The sequence below is a fragment of the Diospyros lotus genome, chromosome 13 (assembly GCF_014633365.1).
Source record: "Diospyros lotus cultivar Yz01 chromosome 13, ASM1463336v1, whole genome shotgun sequence".
Lineage (NCBI taxonomy): Eukaryota > Viridiplantae > Streptophyta > Magnoliopsida > Ericales > Ebenaceae > Diospyros > Diospyros lotus.
This window is the reverse complement of record NC_068350.1, coordinates 19,106,686-19,124,009: the sequence shown is the minus strand read 5'-3', so window position 1 is coordinate 19,124,009 and position 17,324 is coordinate 19,106,686. Positions and strand designations below refer to the sequence as shown.

Genomic DNA, 17,324 nt, shown 5'->3' with positions numbered 1-17,324 from the left:
ATATATGACAAAGTAGAAGGAATATGCATAACTAAGGGAAAAATGACATGTAAGCCACAAAGGCATGATATGCAAGCCAACATCCACACACAAGTGAAGTAACAAATGCTTAAAGTGTTACAAAATATGCAGGAATCACTCACCTTGCTAGTTCGGAAGCATTAAGGTACTGTTCACAGGGTTCGAGAATGCTTTTCTGCAAAAATAACATACTTTCGTAACTCAAACCTAAAATATTTTTACATGGGGTCCTAGGGATAAATTTAAGGACCAAGACTACAAAATTTGGGGCTAGAGGGACCCCTCATGCACCCTCACGTGCTGGGGGAAGGACCCCCACTCACTTCACTCGCAGCAGTTAGGTGGCGCGTGAGCTACACGCGGCGCCCTTCCCGTTTTGACCTCTTGTGGTTTTTCGGCCCGTTCTCTCTCGTCCGGACTCCGATTTGATCTCCGTTTGAAGTCACGTGCTCCTTATTCAATTATCTATTAAAAAATGGAAATAAATTAGAATTAACTTACTTTTTCGATGCTGTTTGGCTCCTTTTACGGTGGCAGTCCAAATTTTCCGATGAAATGTTTCTCCACTCTATTTTTGGGCGAAACTTTTCCTCTCAAACTCACTTCCTTTTTACTCTTGATTAATGGTGAGGTTGTCCCTTCTAAGGCCTTAGTATTTATAGGCATCTATGGCCAATCCGAGTGTGCCATATGTCGCTTGCCATATGTCACTTGGATAAGGTTGTAATCATTGCTTTCATAGGATCGCGCCATGTGTCCCTAGAGATTTGTGCCATTTTACCTCCTTGCGACTTGTGTCCATTGAAACATGTGCCACCACATGTTAATTAGGTTTTTCAAGATTCCTCATCATTGCTCATGATTATGTTTCCTAACTAAGTTAACTTATTTGGTTTCCTTAACCAATTAGTTACAAGATATTTTAAACTTCTTACAAATAACTCCTTAGCCCAAAACTTCTTTGTACTTATATCACTTGAGCCCTAGAACTCCTTAAACTTCTCCAAAATACCTTAAGATGATGCCTCCTTGCAGTAGTTTCCATGATTTTTCAGAAAATCCTTCATTTGTTCCTTGACGATTACTTAGGAACTTCACATGTACCAACCGTATCCTTCGATTTCCAAGAAAACGTTGTACTTCTTGAATAACAATGTCTAGAAAAACTTCAGGTATTACAAAAAGCATTTATAACATAATATATATGTATATTATGTTTATAATACTATTTCATATGTTATGTAATCTATAAACATATTATAATATATGTGAGTATATATAAATTTATCCAATTAACTCAATATCATAACATTGTAGTTCATATATATCTCTAAAGGTTAGTTTGGTTGGGGTCAAGATGGAAAGTATAAGAATTTGATTCAAGTTTGAATCATAAGAATATATATGAGATTGTATGCTAATTCTTTGTGTAACTATTGTAATTTTTGTTAGTTCCAAATGATAACAAATATATCCTAAGAGAAAGGGTGAATTGGGATTTGTATAAATTTTTTGATAAATTAAATACTGGTATATGGTAGGGAACTATGTTTCGAAATATAGGGGAGTTCGTTTCAAAATAAAACTTTCTGTTAAGTAGGTTTCGAAACCTACTGTATATGTTTCGAAATATACTTTTCTAATTTGGAGAGTTTCAAAACTTTTAGCTTAGAATTTCAATGAAATGACTTTGATAAAAATAAATTCTTCAAAAATGGGTTTGCCAAAAATGCTTGAGATTAAAAATAGGTGTACGAACATCTATGTTTTAAAGAAAATCTATTTTAGCTTTTGAAAATGATTCTTTTGAAGGTTTGAGCAATAAGAGTAAGCAAGCAAATCAATAAATTATTTGCACACGAGATTTATAGTGGTTTGACACTCCGCCTAATCCATTACCTTCAAGTCTTCCATCTTGAAAGATTTTCAAACCCAATCACTTTCACTAGTGATCAACAACAAATGTTTTATCACGATTCACCCTAAAACCTTGTACACAATGAGGTTTGTGGCTTAACTCAAACCTTACAACAATCAACAAGATAAATAAAATTTATCTTTATAGTCCAATGAATTTATAGCAATGAAATATCTTACCAATGGTTGTACAAACCTCTTAGCTTGAGGTGAGGAGAGTTGAAATATATTATACTTTTAGTTTTCGACTTGCCTCTCATTTACACACCACGATGTATCTTGATTTTTTTTTTGAAAACTCAATCAAAATCTTGTGTACACCACTTGTGTATTGTGTTGCTTGTATCTTGAGTGTGTATATTCAGAGAGGTGTCTCTTGTCTTCAAGCACCTACTTATTTATAGATGTTTGACTGATTTATAGTCGTTAGAGACAAGATATAAAAAAAGATTTCGAAACATAGCTTATTTATTTTGAAACAACACAATTTTACATTATGGTTTCGAAATATACATCATATGTTTCGAAACATTTAACATTTACCGCTGGATTTGCATTTAGAGACAGCATGGGTATGAGACAAAGTCTAATGCTTACCATGATTTTGTTTTGTTCTTCACTTGCAAATTTGAATTTGAATTTGAATTCTCATAACATGAAGATTGAATTAAAAAACAACTTTTAGGAAACTTTTGAATAAAAATGAAAAGGTGTAAAGCAAAAAGCATCTTGGGTATTTAAATGTTTCTGCTGACAGAGACAAAGGTTTCGAAACATACAATATAAGTTTCAAAACATAAGCTTAAATCATAAATGTTTTGAAATACAACATGCACACTTAGAACAACATTTGAAACTTATTTAAAGGAGTTTCAAAACAAGAACAAAAACATGGTTTAATAATGTTTCGAAACATGGAACATAGGTTTTGAAATATGATACATGAATTTTAAAATTTTTAAACATTTGAATACTCGCGCCAAAGCTTTTCATACATGTTTTGAAATATAAAATTCTGTTTTCGAAATATGATATTAACACAAAAGATTTTTCATTCTAAGATAGATTTTTTTTTTCAAACCCTTTTTCTCATATATAAAAAAATATGATATAACAATTTTACCTCAATTATATTGTATATGTGTGTCTTAGTGTATTTAGATTTATATAGAAATTAATTAGTCAAAACTTAAAAAACTCTTTTATTTTCAAAAAAATAAATATATTTTATATATTATTATATTATTTGTGAAAACTTATTAACTAGCTCAATATTCTATTTTATTTTAATATTGGAATAGCTTAATATTATATATTGTACCCCATATATATATATTCTATTTTTATATATTATATACTATTTAATTGAATCTCCTCACTCAGAGTGAGGCAGGCAAGACCCGCCCGGTGACTGGGCATCTCAAAGCCTCTCCGTAGTCCATACCCTCCATGTCCGAGCACTCCTCTTCAAATTATTTTTCTCGGAGGTATTTTCCTAACCTAATTACTTTTGGGAGAGAGGAGCGGTTTACAAATAAGTCGGAAGGAAGGAGAGCCGGATCTAGATAACCCGGACCCGACCCCGCGTGGGCCGACATGGCGGGTCACATATAAATAGAAGGGGAGAACCCTAACTGATTCCCACTTAATCCATTTCTGCCGCATCTCATCCTCTCTTCCAACCCTGCAATGTCTACCGGATTATATGTCCGGCGAGGAACTGAACGGCTCTAATCATTTTCCGGCTGCGGACGGCAACTGGGTTCCGAACCCTCCGGTAAGACTTCCGGTGGCCCTCTCTGTTTTCTAATTTATATAATATATATACGCGCTGCCTATCTTATCTATCTATGTATATGTATATGTGTATATATAAATATATATATATATATATGCAAGTGTGCGAATGTGGGGAATACGACCTTTTAAATTTAGATCTACTTATATCCGACCGGCAGATCTTTGTGGTTATGAGATATGTGGGTTACTGGCCCGAGGGGAGTCTGATGGTCGGTCCTGATCGTCGGAATCGGCCATGGACGGTGGCCAGCGACGTTTTTACAGAAATAGTAGTTTTGACAAAAAAAATTAATTTTTAGATCTACAAAAATCTACCCGTTGGATCATTCTCATTTTTTGATATGTGAATCACCACGGTCGGGTGAATCCGATGCCCGGCCCGGATCATCGGAATCTCTGGCCGGCGGTAACGAGTAGTCTGAATACTAATTTCGAGATTTAGAGAAATCCGACCGTTAGATCGTATTCGTTCTTGGATTTTAATCAACATGATCGGAGGAATCCGGTGATCGGGACCACCGGCCGGCCGCCATGACGCCACCGTGAGGCACTTCAGCTTCCCCAGATAAGGGGCTGTTTGGTTGCACTAATGGGTTTAGTGCGTAAGTTATTTTAGAAAATGATTTGGACCTTGGTTATATTAAGACTATAAAATTGGGCCTTAGTGTTACGAAATAAAATGGGCCTTAGGTTTCTAACATCATGATCTGGACTTATGTTTCTAAAATTATGAATTGGCCCTCAAGTTTCTAAAATAATGAATTGGACCTTAAGCTTCTAAACATTATGAATTAGCACTTGTACATTTTACCCTTGTACTAGCCAGTTTTTGTCTTAGAGGTTTTAAGTACAAAAATCTCTCTTTTTCATTCCGCTTTTTGTTTCAGAAAATACTGGATGGGCTGACCGACTCAGCAATACCTGTGAGAATTAGTACCAAAATTGAAAAGGGAACCAAAAATTTGTGGTTCGAAGCCCTATGTCAGAGCTTCTATACTTTTATTGCTATAAAATTATATAATTATTTAATATTAAAATATTTTTTTTGACAAAATAGTACTAATTTTTTAAAAATAGATATGGTACCTATTTGAAAAAAAGTTACCAATCTAGCATCCTTCCTAACACGTCACTAGCCATCTAGGAGGGGAGTTCTATGTGGCATCAATGAAGCAGAACTGCTAGTAATACCAATGGTTCTATTCCAAGCATAGAATCGCTGGTGTGACCAACGGTTTTGTGCTGACATTTAAAGAAATTTCTTGAATTGCCAACACTGAGAGTAAGAATTGAAATAGAACCTATGGTCACATCAGCTGTTTTATGCTTGGAATATAAAGCATTTGTGGAAAAGGGTCTGCACTGTGTTACTTGAATCACAAGTCTTGTCTTTTATATTGTTAAGAATTCAGATAGAACCTATGGTCACACCAGCTGTTGTATGCTTGGAATATAACCAAGCATTTGTGAAAAAGGGTCTGCACTATGTTGCTTGAATCACAAGTCTTGTCTTATATATTGTTAAGAATTCAAATAGAACCTATGGTCACACCAGCTGTTTTATGCTTGGAATATAATCTCAAGCATTTGTGGAAAAGGGTCAGCATTATGTTACTTGAATCACAAGTCTTGTCTTATATATTGTTACAATTGCAGAATCACAAGTCTTGTCTTATATATTGTTACTATTGCCCCATATTCGAAAAAGTCACTTCTCTTTGCTAAGGTTGGGATTCAATGCCTAACAAAAATGGCCAAAAGAAAAAGAAAAGGAGCCTTTTTAGTGCATTCGTATATGCATTTGTTGCAATGGGGTTTAACAAGGTTGAAAGGGTAAGGTTTAAATTTAGATTTTTAAGCCATTGCATCTATATTTTCATATATTTTCCCAACCAAGAAAAATTTAGTTTTGTAGATTTGAAATCTTGGCAGTTTGAAGCCAGAAGTTTCAAATCCAATCCCAAATGCTTGTTTCAAACAACAACAATCACAAACCTTAATCCCACTAGACATACATGTTTTCAAATGCTTATCTAATATTATCATCACACGGGCATACACTTCAATAGTATACAAGTTTGAAAGTCAGGTGCCGCCTCTTTAATATTTAATGCAATATGTCTTGCCTTTGAACCAATAGTTTCTATTTCAAATAGGTTCTCTATTTTTATTATTTTTTCATTGTTTACTTCATATATAGTTTGCTCATTATATTATTATTTTTTCTTTCTCTTTTTTAATTTCTTGAATTTTTTTAAAATTCTGCTTCATTTGATTCCCTCTTAATGGCATTTTACTTTTTCCTGTTATGCAATACCACTTTTCCTATAAATGTCACCATGTTGGATATTGTTTTAAGCGTTCCTACTTTTAATATTATGTTATGACAAAGTTGATAGATCTAAAAAATTCTCATTATTTAAGAATTTTATTCATTTAGGGGTTCAAGAGGATTAGGATGTTATATTTTGGTTTCTTACTTTGATTTGGGTTACTAGTTTGGTAGGGTTAATTTGAAATATTTAATAATAAACCCCACAGGTACTCACCCAAAAGTACTAGCTGAAGGTGAATCTTGGGTTCACTGGACAAGTTAATAAACTTGAGAGTTCCCCAATAGTACAATGCTGATATGGGCTTGGAGGGTGACAAACTTCCCTCCTTTAATTCTTGGCGCTTTTGGCTAGCTAGAAATCCATGTCTCGAGTTGATCCAAGTCAATTTCAAAATACTTTCTTGGACTGCACCTACTCGCTATTTATCCTAGGTTGACTTTGGTACCAATTGTAACACTATGAGTCATCGACTAAAAGTGCTAGTTGAAGATGATTTTTGTGTGAGATCATGCAGTGTTTTGAAAGGTGAAGGTACAAGGCAAGGCATTTTATGTTTGGTGGGTGGGGCCTATGCTCCAAGGTGTTGGGTGTAAACTATGAAACTTTGAATTTTTAATATTTCAAAAAATAAAAATATATTATAAAAATATAGAAAAAGAGTGGAAAATCCAAAAAAATAAAGAAACATAATTGCATAAACATAAAATGAACACTTCACAAGGAAAAAAAAATGGAGGATTTAAATATGTGAGCCCTAGTAACACATTGGTATTACTTATCAAGGATATTGTTCTTGTTGGTCAAAATAATAAATAAAAGTGATTCACTAAAGTTTCATTATCCAAGTAATTTAGAAAGTTAATGATTTAATTATTAGTAATTAATTAGTACTAGGAAATCGTATTAGATAAATAAAATAAGTTCAATTGATTCATTTGAATCACTTAGACTTCTATGTTAGTCAATTTTTTTTTTCCTTGCGATAAGTTTCCTAATCAAACCATGAAATTTAAACTATCTAACCACTATAATTAATGGTAAAAATACCCAAAAAAAAAAAAAAAACTTTGGGAGGTTCATTGGCTATGTACCTCAAGCTCTTGGAGCATAAAAATCCACCTCAATCACCCGATGCAATGCATCACCCACCAAGGGGTTTGCCGAAGGAGATTACGCTTTCCTCAAGCGCCCTGAGGAAATTTTGCCTTGCCCCGCCCTGCCCCACCCCAGGGCTTGTCCAAACTTTGCCTTTTAAGACACCGGGATCAAGTAACATTCTCATTGCCTCCTTAGTAGACTATCAATGTGGGATTGGGTCATAATACACTCCATGGAGATTCTACTCTGTTTTAGTTTATTATCTGAACATGCATATTCTGTTTATTGATCCTGTTTTCTCTCTTCCTTTGGTAGTCTGACTCTCTTATATGATTCTTCTTTTTCTTGGTTAGGACAAATTGCATTCATTGCAATGTTTTATGTCGAAGGTATGCCTATCTTTGACCAAAAACAAAAAGCACACATCAATTTCTGTTGATAGTTTCTAGTTATATGTTGTCGTGGGTTGAAATTGTTGTATGTTATTCTCCTGATGATCAACTTCATTAGCATGCATATTTCTCAATATTTTCTTCAAAATATATCTTATGTATATATGTGGTTTTATTGTCTATAATATTAATTTTGGTCAGCTATGAATGACAGATGTATTAAATATATGTGAATTTTCTTCCAGGATATGCAATTTATCTTCCATGGAACCTTTTATGGAAGACCTTTGGTCGAAGATTTATATATAACTAATTAACCTTTAGGGTTTTAGTTTGTATATAGAGATTTCCCTTGTAGATAAATGGAGGAATCAGGTTGGGTTAATGTATTGGATAATAGTGGTAGAATAGTTGTTGACTCAAGAAGAAAAAGGGCAGCAATGCAAGCAGCAAATATAATTGCGGCGAGGCACAAGGTGTTATCACTTAAGCACAAGCATAACTCGTTATTTCCTAAGCTTGGGAAGCGAAAAAGATCAAGTGGATGCAAATCCATGTGCTGGGTGCATATGAGGAAATCTTTACTCACAAACTATTCTAATTTTACAAGAAGTGGACCCCCAAAACTTCTACTGTTTTATCAAAACGGGGACTGGAATAATTTTCCTCAGGAAATCATTGAGTTGGTCAAGGAAAGTTTTCAAATGAAGAAAGCAGCAATTGAGGTGCAGTCCAATGGCCGTCATTTAATGTTAGATATGTTGTACATGATCCAGGTGGATCTAAAGACAGGTTCACAGAAACCTATTGCTTGGATTGATGAAGCAGGTGGCTGCTTTTTCCCTCAATTATATTCTACTACTAATGATGAATGCAATCAATTTGGAGTGCAGAATGTGGAACCAAATGAGACCCGTGAAATAAAGTTGCATCTTCAAATTGAAGTAGATGGAGCTAATGCCTACAATTTGGAGGAATGTGTGGAGTCATCAAAAGATTCTGCTAAGCGGATTAAGATTCATCAAAAACTTAGAGAAAATGATGAAGAACTAGGTGTTAAAGCAAGTTACAACCAAAAATCTGATGCAAAAATAGAAGAGGAGGTTGAGGAAGTTCAACAGAATGATGAAAATTTATTCACCAAGTTTGAAAATAATTGTGAAGCTGTAGACTTAGATAGTGTGAGAAACATGTTCCTTGAGGGCATGAAGTCCTTAGCTGTAAGCATACTTGAAATAAGAAGATGCTCTGATAATATGAAGAAAGCTCGCTGGGAAATTTTCCAGAAACAGGTTGAGGTAACCCGGAAGTATCGTGGTGATCCAAATGTTCAGTATGCGTGGCTTGCTTCTACAAAAGATGCACTGCCTGGCATCATGGCCTATGGGCTAACAAATTGTGAAACCAAAATCAAGGGAAGATATGGTATTGGAATTCACCTTACATCTCTGAATTGTGTCTTCACCAGGTTTACAGACTCTTCTTTTTCTCTTTTAGTTGTTCTTTGGATTACCATAAGCAGAAAGTTTGTATGTTAGCTCTTCTATTAAAAGATGATATGGTAGAACTTTTAGTGCCTTCCTTTTAAGAAATATCATCTGTCTTTCTAGTTTGTTATTTTTTTTCTGTTCTTGCCCTGCTTTTGGAGGATTCACCTTGCTTTCATTTTGTTCATTTTTTAACAGTGCAAATTCATGTGATGTTGATGAAAATGGAGTACAATACATGATATTTTGCCGTGTCATATTGGGCAACATGGAACTTGTGCAGCCTGGATCAAGTCAATTTCATCCCAGCAGCGAAAATTTTGATTCTGGAGTTAATGATCTACAAAATCCAAGTCATTATGTGGTTTGGAACATGAATATGAACACACACATCTGTCCTGAATATGTTATCAGTTTCAAGATGTCCCATGCTGCCAAAGGTTTTGCTTGATAACTTATCTATCCAAGTCTAATGTTTATTTGCTTGATGGTTAATTTTCTTGAAAAGTTCTCATCCACCACTATACATAGACCATGTTCTTGATGCATATAATTTGATTAGTCCAGTCTGTATTTGGATGAATGACTTACCTGGCATGCTTAACCTTTAGGATATTATATTATCTGCATTTTGAATAAGATTTTTTCCTCCTTTTTTGTTTGTTTTGGGGGGAAGGGGAGGGGGTTGGAATTGGGCGATTTGTGTGGTACTGATAATTTTGCTTGATATTGATTTATACCTTTCTAATTATATTTGATAAATATTAAATAGTAGGTTATGAAATGTTGTTAATGTTGCTACAGAAGCTCTGGTTGGGAAAGAAAGCCAACTCAATGTCCCTGGGGCTACTGCTTGTCGAGGACATCAGGGTCAAGTGCAGGTGGATCCATCTACAGTTGAATCAGTAAGCTTTCACATTCTGTAAGAATCTCATTCCTTATGGTCCTTTCTTTGCTAATTCTGTCTAGTGGGCAGCAAAATTTTGATGGGGACAAGAAAGAAATCTGGGTCCCTTCTGCATAATATGTTAATAAAAGGTGCAAGTGGGAGGGCTGTGTGTTGGCTCAAGCTGATAGGACCAAGACATGTAACCAAATGTTTCTTCTATCACTGGAAGTATCCAGGAGTTGAGCTAAAGCTTGAGATTTTAATTGTTATGCAAGCAGGCCTGGACCGGCAAACTACATTATGAGGTTTGGTTGGCTTTACTGGAGCTAGATTCTGGCCTAACTGCTACTATGTGTATATGGAATAACCATCACGAGATTACATTTTGATCTCTGGTTATTCAATAGTTGCTTCATCTTAAACATATGCTTTATGAAAGAAGAGCTCAAAATGTTGAGAGGGGGATTGGATTTCACTTTTCAGGTTATCATATTGATTCAACTTATTAAGCTGGATCAGGTTGATTGACATTATGCCAGCAGAGACGTTTATATTAATGGCTGATATATAATTAGCTGGTGATATGAAATAGTTTTATCTTTCTAGATATTGGGGATTGATGATATTAAAGTCATGGGAGGAGACCATTTTTCATTTGTTATTGATGAATGCTTATTGCTGATGAATGTGTTCAATGTCAATTTTATCTAGATATTGGGAATTGATGAATATTGAAGTCACGGTGAGGAAACCATTTTTTATTTCTACTTAATAAATGGTCATTGCTGGTGAATGTCTTTAATATGTGTATAAAAAGTATGATTGCTTTCCTGTCACTGTTGTGGATATTGTCCCTTTTTAATAGTTTTTTTTTCTTATTAATAGGAGAGGAATTGCCATCCTGATCATCATTTTGAGGACAAATATGAGCAAAAGGCCCCTAACAGTGGTTCAAGTGCCTCCAAGGCTCCTAAATCTCCTTGGATGCCTTTTGCCATGTTGTTTGATGCCATATCCAATAAAATAGCTCCTAGAGATATGAAATCGGTCCATTTTCATTATGACCTATTCAGGGTATATTATCCAATCTTTTATTTCCTGCTTTTTGGTTGTAGTCAGTGATATTCTAATTTCCTTTTTGTTTTCCTTTCCTTTTTCTACCTCTTGATGATATGTTCGTTAGAGCAAGAAAATTAGTCGGGAAGATTTTGTAAAAGAGTTGAGGTTGATTGTTGGCGATCAATTGTTGAAATCTGCTATAACTGGTCTTCAGTGCAAGGTATGATGTGTGACACTTTTTTTGGTTCTTTTTTCCACTTATGATCACTGCTGTCTGGCTAGGACTTAACTTCTATCTTTGTGGTTGGGTATACTAGTTATAGATTCATACCAAAAGAACTGTTGGCATTATGGACAATAGTAATCATCTGCTAGAAAAATTTGTTGGATGCTCTTTGCTGCTTAAGGACTTTAGCCTGCCTGATTGGAGTACACTCTCTGTTACTAGTACACCCTAACTGCTAGAGCTTTTAAAGATGTGTATTTAGATACTGGTTTCCATATACGTATAGAAGTCGAGAGAACTGGGGGTTTTGGGGATGACAAAAGAGTTGCTACCCGTGTGTGCCTCAATGGGGACTAGTAGTTACTTTTCATTCTGAATATGCTTCAGCCCCTGAAAATTCAGTGAGTGGGTTCCTGAATATGCTTCAGCCCCTGAAAATTCAGTGAGTGGGTTCCGGCATCACAGCCGGTAGAGTTGCGGATATCGGCTCCTTTCATCATTGCACCCACATTGAGTGGTGTCTCGTGCTATTGCCACATTGTTTTTGGGCTCAAGGATGCTGCGTAAGCTGTCAGTACGATTCTGTGTTGGTGTGAGGGCCTGTCCGTGGAAACAATCCTGTATGTTTTTGCAATAGGCAATATACATTATGTCACATCCAGGAAACAATCCTGTATGTTTTTGCAATAGGCAATATACATTATGTCACATCCAGGAAACAATCCTGTATGTTTTTGCAATAGGCAATATACATTATGTCACATCCAAATAAGTGTGTACTACACTGAATTTTATTATCAGTAGGAGAGGATAAATTATTGATGGAAGTATTATCTGTCATGGCAAGATATCTAGTCCAAGTGGCAATTTACTTATAATTATTCTTCTAAGCTTTTAGTAATTAAATCTAATACTTGTTTCATTTTATAATTATTCTTTTAATATTTGGTGTGGGAGACTGAAATTTGTGGGTGTGTGAGTTATCTAGACAAGGACTCGAGCCTTTTGTTTGGGGGATATCATGCGTAATCAGGTGAAGAATTTGAATGGGGAAAGTAAATAATTCTTGTTGGTTATATTTTTGCAGACGTCATCAAAATCTTCATGCCTGCCAAAAGTGCCGAAGGTGGAGCAAGAACGTTGAAGCTGTTTGCAAAGGTTCAAAACAACTTGTTTTTGCTGGTTCACTGAATGTTACTAGGTAATTATCGAACAATTTAGGTGACCAACTGCCTAAACTAGTAGTGCCTTTGCAATGAAGGATGATGAGTTTGTTGCTTGTAAAGTTTTATGACCATTTTTGGATAAATTGGTATATACACTAATACGATGTACTAGGGCCTGGAAATGTTCTCCTTACTGCTGGAGGTGGGTGTTGGAATACTCTAAACAGCAAGAAGGGTTCTAAATAGAGGACTTCTGGCCGTTTGCTCCACACAATTTATTGGTATTTACTGCATGCAATCCACTCAGTTTGCTTGAACTTCTTGAGCAAGTTCTCGCTTGAACATTAATCTTCTGTTTTTTCACTTGTCCATCCTCATCTTGTTGAATAGGGGCATTTATTTCTTCATTGGCAATGGTGGGATGTTTGCTCTACCTACCAAAAAGCCAAAGAAATTGTAAATCTTTTGCCAGAGATCATGCAAAAGATTAAATTGGCCTTTCAATTGCTTTAAGGGATGCTTACCATTTAAATTGTTTTAACACTTCTCGAACTTCTCGTCTTTTGTTAAGAATTAGAGAATTATAAGTAGATAAATTGGGTTTTTAATTGCTTTAAGAGATTATATTCGTTCTCCTTTTTTCTTTTAGAATAAAATCATGCGAAAGGATTCAAGCAATAAAAAATGATACATAAAAGAGCATAACTTCATAAGAGGCAACAAGATGAAATACATAAAAAGATTGTACATTAGTATAAAGGGACACTATGAATCTTATTTAATTGAAGGTTCTAAAAAACGCGAGTCTGTTGTAATAGGAGGAAAGTGGGTTCTTTGGCAGACATCTTAAACTTAGGAGGTAGCCTGTGAGTCCTAATGAGAAGGGTGTGTTGGCCTTCTTCAAGATGTTGAACTGGATGAAGTAGGTCACTTTGTTGAGTGGAAATGTTATCCAAAGTATGTTGTATGTTCTGAAGTGCAGATATAATCTGGTCCAATAATTATGCTTCCCTTGAAGATGAGTCGGGTTGATTTGACGGATGAGGAGCTTCGAATGGAGCTTCAGTAGGAGCGGTTGGTGTGGGCAAGAGCACCTTCTGCATTTTCATCATGGCCTTCAGCTGTACCCGCTGGTGGCATTTTCCAAATGCCATTGTCTTGATAAAACTTCAATCTAAAAAGGGTACAATGGGAATAGGCGTCATAGGGGCTCATTTGGATTTTCCTATCTCCGCCCAAATATAGACCAAGATGTTGAATGATACAAGTGATAATCATGCCATAAGGCATCTTACCCTTGTTTTTGTCAGTTGCATCAAACATATGTTGGATAATAAAAGAAGAAAGATCGATAGGAATGTGATGTACAACACACCACATGAGAATAAGATCCGAGGAGGTGACAAAATGGAAAGAGCCACCTCAAGAATTTATGGATTTGGCAATGAAATGTTGCAAAACTCTATGCTCAAGATCTAGAAATTCATGGGTACTTGGTTTAGAAATTATAGAAGGATTGAAGGGTTCTTATTTTCCAGTAAAATATGTCCAAGCTCATCTAAATCATGTTCTTTGTTGTTCATTTCATCAACAGTAGTAGGTAGAGAAAGATTGTCCCTAAGTTGAGTAGACATAAGAACAAATTATGTGCCTTTAGGCCAAAATAGAGTGTGTTGTCCCTAAAAGGATGAGTAAGATTGATTTCAAAAGGTGAAGTTGGAAAGCTAGAGTAAAATTTTGCTATAAGGTTTGGATAACAAGGTTTATTGAGTAATGAGATCAAATTCCAGCCCATTTGTGATATCCATCCCTTGAGCTTTGACCCTAACTCAACTCTATTGAAATTAGGCCAATTAAAGTTCCTTCCAAAAAGGAAACCCTGGGAAAGAATGAAAGGAAATCTTTCTTGGTGTGTGTTGTTTTGGAAATTTATTTGTGGAGAAGAAGGTATTCTCCTATTATGTCTATGTTTGATTCGAGTTTTAGAATGGAAGGAGGTACTAGAATGAATTCATCTTTTTGGAGCCATGCTTGGAAAAAACATTAGATAAATGCATGAATAGAGGGAATGGAAGATGCTCACCAAACAAGAATCAAATGTAGACCAGTTGAGATTAGGTTGGTGGATAAGCAAATGTAAGAAATGCTAGGTGTGGACTGGAAAAAAACTTTACTATCTTTTGGGAAAAATGAACCCTAGGTCTCTTACACAAGCTTTATATTTGAGTAAAAAATATGATACTCGAGTATTACTTTTTTGGTGCTCGTGTATTTTAAGCCCTTGAATCACATACTCTTTATATTTGGGTTTGATACTTGAGCATTTATGTCTTGCAAACTAAGCGCTTTTTGTATCACACTAAAATAATCAAGTATTACTTTGTGGTACTCGAGTACTTGAGTAAAGCCCAAAAAAATTCAACTGTGTAGCTAGCAAAACAATTAAGTACTTAATCAAGTATAACACTTATAAAACATTACAGATTAATCAATCCTAACTCAGTTATAATATTGAAGAATTGATTTTTTTCCAGTATGCCTCCTTAGGAAGTCATTGTATGGACTTAAATAGTCTCCAAGACAGCGGCATCGAAAATTTGATTCAATTATGATAAACCAAAAGGATACCTAAGGAGTTCTTATGATTGTTGTATATATTTTAAACATGTCATACCTAGTATTTCTATCTATTTGTTGTTATATGTGGATGACATGCTTATTGCAAGTCAATCTACAAGTGAAATCCGACTTCTTAAGCAAAGGCTAAAAGTTAAGTTTGAGATGAAGGAATTAGGTGAGGCAAAGAAAATTTTAGGAATTTAGATTTTTAGGGATAAGCAACATAGAAAAATCTATCTATCTCAAAAATTATACTTAGCAAAGTTGCTTCCAGATTTGGAATGACAAATACAAAGGCTGTTAGTGTACCTTTTGCATCTCATTTTAAATTGTCCTCAGATTAGTCTCCAAAGGATGAGAAAGGAAGAAAGGAAATGACAAATATACCATACTCAAGTGCAGTAGGCAGCTTAATGTATGGTATGGTTTGCACAAGACCTGATTTAGGCACATGAAATGAGTGTCATAAGTCGGTTCATGGCTAATCCAGGTAAGTCTCACTGGTTAGTTGTTAAGTGGATGTGCAGATATCTAAAAGGATCCATTGATTATGCTTTGTCTTATAGTGGTGAAAGTCTAGAAGATTAGCTTATAATCCTAGGATATGTGGATGCTGATTATGTTGCCGATATTGATAAACGAAGGTCCACAATCGGTTATATTTTTAAGTTATGAAAGTCCACTATTTGTTGGAAATCAAGTCTCCTACACGTGGTAGCATTATCAACTATCGAGGCAGAATACATAGCTCTTTTGGATGCTTTTAAAGAGGCTATGTGGCTAAAGGGATTAGTAATGAGATTCTAAGAGTATAGGTTAAAACCACTTTGATGTGTGATAGTCAAAGTGTAATCCATTTGTCTAAAAACCAAGCTCATCATGAAAGAACAAAGCATATAGGCATAAGATATCATTTTATCAGACAAATTATTGAAAAGAAAACTATTATTCTAACCAAAGTTTCAGGTGAGGAAAATGCAACAGATATTTTTACAAAGGCTGTACTGGTTTCAAAGTTAAAGCATTGCTTGAAGATATTGCAAATGATTTCAAGTCAAGTCTGAAGCAAAATCGGGGCAGTATGTGAAGGTGCAGGTAGCAAAAAAGAATATCCTGAGGAAGCAAATCAAATCAAGTGGGTAGGGAATTTGTTGTAATCACTTGTATTAGATTAGCTTTAGATTCTCTCGAGAGGGTCTCCTGTTGTAATATCAGTGGGTTTCATTTGTATATCACTTGTATTATTTTAGAAGGCTTGTTTCTAGAAGGGTGAGTTTGTGGTATAGACCGGTTAGTTGGTTGTGACTACCGGTTAAGTCTTTTATTGCCTTTATGGTGTATAAATAGAGGTCGGGTGAGAGGCATTTTCTAGGCTATTGTTTTGTTTTGTGATACGAAAGAGTGAGGAGCATGCACAAGGACAACTTGAGAGAAAAGAGAGGATATATTTGTAATCTTGGGTTGGGAAATTCTATACAGTTCTGTGTATAAGGCTATGAGAGAGTTGTTGTGCATGTAATCATCTTGTTCTACCATCAAGATAGTGGAAATAGCGTCTTAGGGTAGTCTGGACGTAGGTCTTCATTAGAAGATTGAAATAGGATAAAATCTGGTATCTTTGTGTGTGCTTTCTGTTTATGTTCAAAACCTTTGGTATTGTGTTTTCGGTTCCTGTTCTATCGTGTAAGGTTGTGAGACTTGTATCTTTAGTGGTTCTTGGTTTTAGATAGTCTAAGATCCTAAGTGCGAGTGTCATAACATTGGTAATCCGACCATGAGGGTTATGGTTGTATATTTTAAGTAGCCCACAATTCTATAGAGCAGTTACCACTTTTCCACTATTAGTAAGTGTCCCTTAATTACTCCACCCACTACCTCCCTACCAAGAATAATTAGATAATAAAAGCAATAACTAACTACTTTAGCAAAATAAGTAAAAATAGAAATACAATAATAAGCTAATCGTGACATTTCCTCCCCCTTAAAAGATTTATTGTCTCCAAGAAATCAGGGTTAATAGTTACACCTTCTTCATCCAATCCATACTTTTACTATTTGATTAATCCTTTCTAGATTATAGGGTGCAGGATCCTTGATGGTGCCTAAACGATCTGCCAAGTCTATTACCAGTTAAGGGTACATGGTAACTTTTTTTTCCTCTTCCATGGTAGCTCAATCTGGTAAATCCTCTATTACTAGCTTTGCATTGATCTCAGTAAATGGAGGAGTACCCATTTTGTCAAGAATAGTAGGTTGGAGTTGATGAAATTGTAACCTTCTCCAATGACACAACATCTTTTGCTGCTTGCTTGTT

General features: G+C 35.2%; 1 protein-coding gene across 4 annotated transcripts; it reads left to right on the top strand.

Moving 5' to 3' along the window:
• Positions 1 to 3,485: 3,485 nt before the first annotated feature.
• On the top strand, positions 3,486 to 12,665 carry LOC127788512 (inactive poly [ADP-ribose] polymerase RCD1-like). Of its 4 annotated transcripts, XM_052316885.1 has the most exons (8): positions 3,503 to 3,715; positions 7,526 to 7,561; positions 7,810 to 9,032; positions 9,250 to 9,491; positions 9,856 to 9,956; positions 10,826 to 11,014; positions 11,124 to 11,219; positions 12,313 to 12,665. In XM_052316885.1, exons 3-8 carry the CDS (start codon positions 7,927 to 7,929, stop codon positions 12,367 to 12,369), a joined length of 1,791 nt encoding a protein of 596 aa, XP_052172845.1. In that variant the 5' UTR covers positions 3,503 to 3,715; positions 7,526 to 7,561; positions 7,810 to 7,926; the 3' UTR covers positions 12,370 to 12,665. The 4 variants fall into 4 exon arrangements, 3 of the variants coding, with proteins under 3 accessions (XP_052172846.1, XP_052172845.1, XP_052172844.1); XM_052316884.1 differs by lacking the exon at positions 7,526 to 7,561 and having other exon boundaries at positions 3,504 to 3,715; XR_008020411.1 differs by lacking the exons at positions 7,526 to 7,561; positions 11,124 to 11,219; positions 12,313 to 12,665 and adding an exon at positions 10,028 to 10,245 and having other exon boundaries at positions 3,486 to 3,715; positions 10,826 to 10,974.
• The last annotated feature ends 4,659 nt before the right edge of the window (positions 12,666 to 17,324 follow it).

What these genes read in the sequence shown, in the direction of transcription:
- LOC127788512 (XM_052316885.1), top strand. Translation starts at nt 7,927, where the DNA reads ATGGAGGAATCAGGTTGGGTTAATGTATTGGATAATAGTGGTAGAATA. An exon ending in GATGTCCCATGCTGCCAAAG is followed by an intron (nt 9,492 to 9,855) that starts GTTTTGCTTGAT and finishes ATGTTGCTACAG; the next exon opens with AAGCTCTGGTTGGGAAAGAA. An exon ending in TTCATTATGACCTATTCAGG is followed by an intron (nt 11,015 to 11,123) that starts GTATATTATCCA and finishes TATGTTCGTTAG; the next exon opens with AGCAAGAAAATTAGTCGGGA.